At 34.1% G+C, this 5,074-nt stretch overlaps 1 protein-coding gene across 1 annotated transcript in view; it reads left to right on the plus strand.

Moving 5' to 3' along the window:
- Positions 1 to 1,741, plus strand: part of LOC107677283 (cyclin-dependent-like kinase 5) — a 5,596-nt gene extending 3,855 nt beyond the window's left edge. Inside the window, exons 10-12 of the mRNA XM_016472133.1 lie at positions 291 to 351; positions 588 to 668; positions 755 to 1,741. Of these exons, the coding sequence (XP_016327619.1) occupies positions 291 to 351; positions 588 to 668; positions 755 to 841 (229 nt within the window). The 3' untranslated portion in view covers positions 842 to 1,741. The remainder of the gene's footprint in view (positions 1 to 290; positions 352 to 587; positions 669 to 754) is intronic.
- Positions 1,742 to 5,074: the final 3,333 nt, after the last annotated feature.

Raw genomic sequence — 5,074 nt, forward strand, 5'->3', positions numbered from 1 at the left:
ATAAACTAAAATCATAGTTTTTTTAATTCGTTTTTATTTTTATATTTTCACTTCATTTAAGTTTAGTTTAATTTTAAATTTAAATTGAATAATTGTATTGTTCTATTTTTCAGTGTTATTATTATATTTGTTCATGTTATTGTGTAGGTTTAATTTATTTTTATTTCGGTTTTAGTTTTATGAATGCCCATTTAGGGATTTTAATGCTTCAACGAAAAAAAAGCAAGAAAGAAAAATAAATACTGGCGTTGCATGTGTGTATGAGCTGATTAACTTTAACGTTTTGGCACGTTGCTGGGAACACCGACAGAAGAACAGTGGCAGATTATGAATAAACTTCCAGATTATAAGGTACAACATTCATTCGTCTAAATGTTGGCAGAAAGATTTTCAATGCAAGAAAGGTTCCGATAATAAGATTTTGCACACGAAGATATGGTGAGAATGTACAAGTAAACCAAATATTATTATTATAAACATTGTTTTAAGAAATACTTGACAGTTAGCTACTTTAACCTTACTTTGTTGATGCATTTATTCTGCATTCCATTTTAATTTAAATATATTTTTTATTTTTATTTTGACAGCCATACCCAATGTATCCAGCTACTACATCACTTGTGAATGTCGTCCCGAAACTCAGCAGCACTGGCAGAGACTTACTCCAGGTACAGTATTTTCATTGTGGTACCAATGAGTTCATGAATTCATGCTTCGTGCTTAAACTGGATTTTTCTGTGTTTTCCCTTTGCAGAATCTTCTGAAATGCAATCCAGTTCAGCGAATTTCAGCAGAGGAAGCCCTACAGCACCCTTACTTTGCCGATTTCTGCCCACCCTAAATGTCAGATCCCTGCAGCATCATTTAGGAACACAGATGGGCCAGTCTTACCTCGTGAAACACCTTCAACACCTCCAGCGTTCAGTTATCTTTCAGTTCGAGTTCGGATCACGCTTGCTATATATAGCAGGATAGAGGGACCCTGAAACACTCCTCCCTCGAAATGTTTATTATGTTTGATAATATGGATATGATTATGATAGTGACACTGTCTAATGCAGAAAGTGGTGCTGTTATCCTACATAAACAGTTTTATTATATTAGTGTGGTCTTAAAGGAACAGTTCACCCAAAACTTAACACTTGTGGGTGAGTTGACTGGATTTTCATTTTTGAGTGAGCTATTGTTTAAACTTTCAAAATGCTGATCATCATTTGTAGTTACCAAAATGTCAGACATCCTGGCCCTACACGATTCGTTTAGGTGCCAAATGTGCTGCATAGATCTTTAATGGTTTACAAAATGCTGCCGTGAAGACTACTGAAAGCAGCGTTTTCTTTTTTTTTGTTTTTGTCAAAGATCAAATGAGCAGTGTAATTTAATAAGGTACAGCGCACGTACTTGATTTAGCTTATGTTACAATATGTAGTTTTTTTTTTTTTTAATTACTTTAACACTTATGTTTTGTGTTGTACGTTTCAGGAAGGATATGGGGAAAAAATGTAGAGTTATCATTCTGCGACTGTCATTTTGCCATTTTGTATGAATTTTAGCACGAATTTTAAACCGTTCTGTTAAGTGTTTTCTTATTAGTTTTGGTTTCGTTTTTTTTTTTCGTCAAATAATTTCAGCAGATCTTGTAGTATTGCAAACTGACTTTTTCAATAGAGTACACTGCTTGGACAGTTTCAATTGAATATAGATTGTGTTCACTTCGCTTTACTGCTGTATATGAAAGGAATCGTTCACCCCAAAATGAAAATTTGCTGATAATTTACTCACCCTTAGGCCATTCAAAACATAGATGAGTTTGTTTCTTCATCGGAACATATTAAGCATTACGTCACTTGCTCACCAATGGATCCTCAGCAGTGAATGGGTGCCGTCAGAATGAGAGTCCAAACAGCTGATAAAAACATCACAATAATCCACAAGTAATCCAAATAATTTGTAATAAACAAATCCTTCAAGGAAAGATGGACTTTTTCACTGGAGGAAGTGTTGTTATGGATTATGTACTAGTATTTCAGTCGGAAACAACAGTTTGAAGTAAAAAAAAAAAATAATAATGTTTTGATGGATTTGATTCTTACAAACACACAGCTTTTCACTTCACAAGACATTAACTGATGGACTGGAGTGGTGTGGGTTATTGTGATGTTTTTATCAGCTGTTTGGACTCTCATTCTGACGGCACCCATTCACTGCAGAGGATCCATTGTTGAGCTATGTAATGCTAAATTTCATCAAATCTATTCTGTTGAAGAAACAAACTCCTCTACGTCTTGGATGGCCTGATGGTAAGTAAATCATCAGCAGATTTAAAAAAAATTTTGGGGGTCCTTTAAAAATGTATTTTGTATAGCGGACCATGAGATTTGCCTTCAACAGTCTGAGCAATAGATATGTGTAAAAGAACAATGTTTTCGTAAGACCTCAGTTTTGAAGTATTCATATTTCAGTGCATGCCAGTGTTGTCATTACACTACATGTGATGTTGCACATGTGTACCTTATGGAAGAGTCAGGCCATTGGATAATTTACATCCATTTGAGGTCAGATGGCCCTGAAGTCTGTGAAATATAGGATAAGACTTCAATTTACCCTCATTTTTGCTTCGCATTTCTCATCAGCTGTAGTAGATATTCATTGTTAGTGAACATAATCAACATCACAACTTTCAGGCCTTATGGATTTGAACAAGTAGGCCTACTATATTGATCTGAAACCCATTTAGATTGCATTGAGATAGTGAGTGGTTGCATTTTTCAGTTTTTTAAACACTGTGTGAAAATGCTTTTATTTATTCGTATAATATGTGACAATAGGCTGAAGTTTCAAATTAGGTTGACTTGGAGGCTCGGTAAGGGACCATTCCTGAAATATTTGGACAGATCTTTCATGATAAATCTAGCATTCTGTTTAAATACTAAAATGTTTTTTATTATAAAAAATATATAAGATTTGTTACAAAAATAAAAGTGCATAAAGGATATTAGCAGCAGGTTTGTACGTAATGTGTGAGAACAGCCTGCTTATGTTTCAAGAATGTAGCAGAACTCCAACCCTCCATCAAGTTATTATCACTGATTATTATTTTTCATGGTGTACTTTGATTATCTGCAAACCATATGTAAAAAAAAATTCTGCACCAGTTTATTAAAAATGTTTTTTCTAAACAAAAAGTCTCATAAATGTCCAGCATGAGTGAAATCAGGAAAGATGGGCTGTTGCACAGACTTTAAACTTGAATGCTCTTCACCGTTATAAAGGCTGTTTCACAGGCTTCTGTCCATATTTTCTTGTCTGCTATAGTGTTGAGAACTACAGCAGTTTCCAACGGTGCAATGAATAGCCAATACAACCCATCTATGTAATAAGAACTTGTGTTTTCGGTCTTCTGTGGGATCAGGGTTAAGTCGGCTTCAGAGATTTTGTTGGACCTGGATTTGGCGCTGGAGATGATCTTGCTAAGTTTTTCTTGAATAGAATATGATTTCTTGGATCAAGAGTGCATTTATTTATTTATTTTTTAAATTACTATGACTATAAATTTTGTACCTGTACTTATGAAGATTTTAGGTAATGCTACGTATGAATAATATTGCACAACCTCTTTGCATATTCATTTATTTCAATCAAATGAAAATTATTTTTAATGTAATTGTGCACAGGTAGATTCAGACGGCCAAAAATACTCATTATATTATATGCATAATATCATCTATAATGAAAAAAACTGATTCATATGTTGCTTGCGAAACATTTTACTCATCAGAAAAAAAAGAACCTTCAACTAGAAAACTAGCTTCTTTTTAACAACTTCCAAAACATGAAGGTGAAGCCCTACATTTGTTCTTGTTTGTTTCCTTGTATAACACATAATAAAATAATCCTTTGAAATAGTTTTTCTTTTTTTGGAAAATAATTTATCCCTTTATTGCATATTATTCACCAAATCAAATTCTGTGACAATTACAGATCAATATGAACTGAAGAATGACACACTGAGTTTGCACTATATGCACTAGAAAGTGAGCATGCTGCTAAAAGCAGACTACATTTAAAAAAAAATCAATGGATGCTATTAAGGTTATTTGACAATCTGACAAATTAATATTCCATCGTAACATAAAAACTACAAAATCGAACCTGAAAGAGTATTTACACAGCTGAAGACCTAGTGATGCTCAATTACATTTCCAGCTACAATTTGGTTCAAGCTTAACAACACAGATTGTGTGCCCACTGTAGACAGTCACAAATACAAGCTGTAAAAACACAAGCAGTACAAAGATTACTCACATCTTTAAACTGAACCAATCCAAGATGCCCAAGTTCACTGATGCAATTGTGAGCCAATTCGGTTTGAAAAAACAGCTGCACGAGACACATCTCCTCACTACGAAATAAAGAACTCATTCTGGAGTTTGTTCTGGATAGTTTGGAGGAACAGAAGCAGCTCATACTGCTGGTTGAGCAGCAGTGATTGTCTGGTTTTTGTAAGTCAGTCTATTAAATTTCTGTCTGTGAGATCAATAGTGTTCTCGTGTGGCCTCGGGATCTATATTGACACCACTAGTGCAGCTGAGCCACCCAGACCAAATTATGATTAACAACCCTGCAGCACAGCATGCATTTAGATATGAGGCATCTACTCCAATTACATACATATATTTATACATAAATGTTATACCACAAGCCAAAGGTTCTCTCACAGCCACATTTCAGGATTTACTGCGTATTACTGCATTGTCTGTATTTTAATCCTGTAATGGTCCCTCGTGTGTGGAACTGTCATTAAACAGCGTAAAACGTCATAATAGACCACAATTCAAAAATGGATGACATTTAGTGCATCTGGGGGAAATAATCCATTAATCTGCATTTCAGAGATAATAGATGAAAATGGCAAATTTATGAATATAGATTGAAAACATCTGAGGTGACTAAAAGCACTGCTGATGCATGTCTCAGTGCATCATTATAACTGTCACCAAATCAAAACATTTACAGTGCAATTCAGCATGCATAACTTTATATATATATATATATATATATATATATATATATA

The sequence above is a fragment of the Sinocyclocheilus anshuiensis genome, unplaced genomic scaffold (genome assembly GCF_001515605.1).
Source record: "Sinocyclocheilus anshuiensis isolate Anshui unplaced genomic scaffold, SAMN03320099.WGS_v1.1 scaffold392, whole genome shotgun sequence".
In the NCBI taxonomy this organism is placed as follows: domain Eukaryota; kingdom Metazoa; phylum Chordata; class Actinopteri; order Cypriniformes; family Cyprinidae; genus Sinocyclocheilus; species Sinocyclocheilus anshuiensis.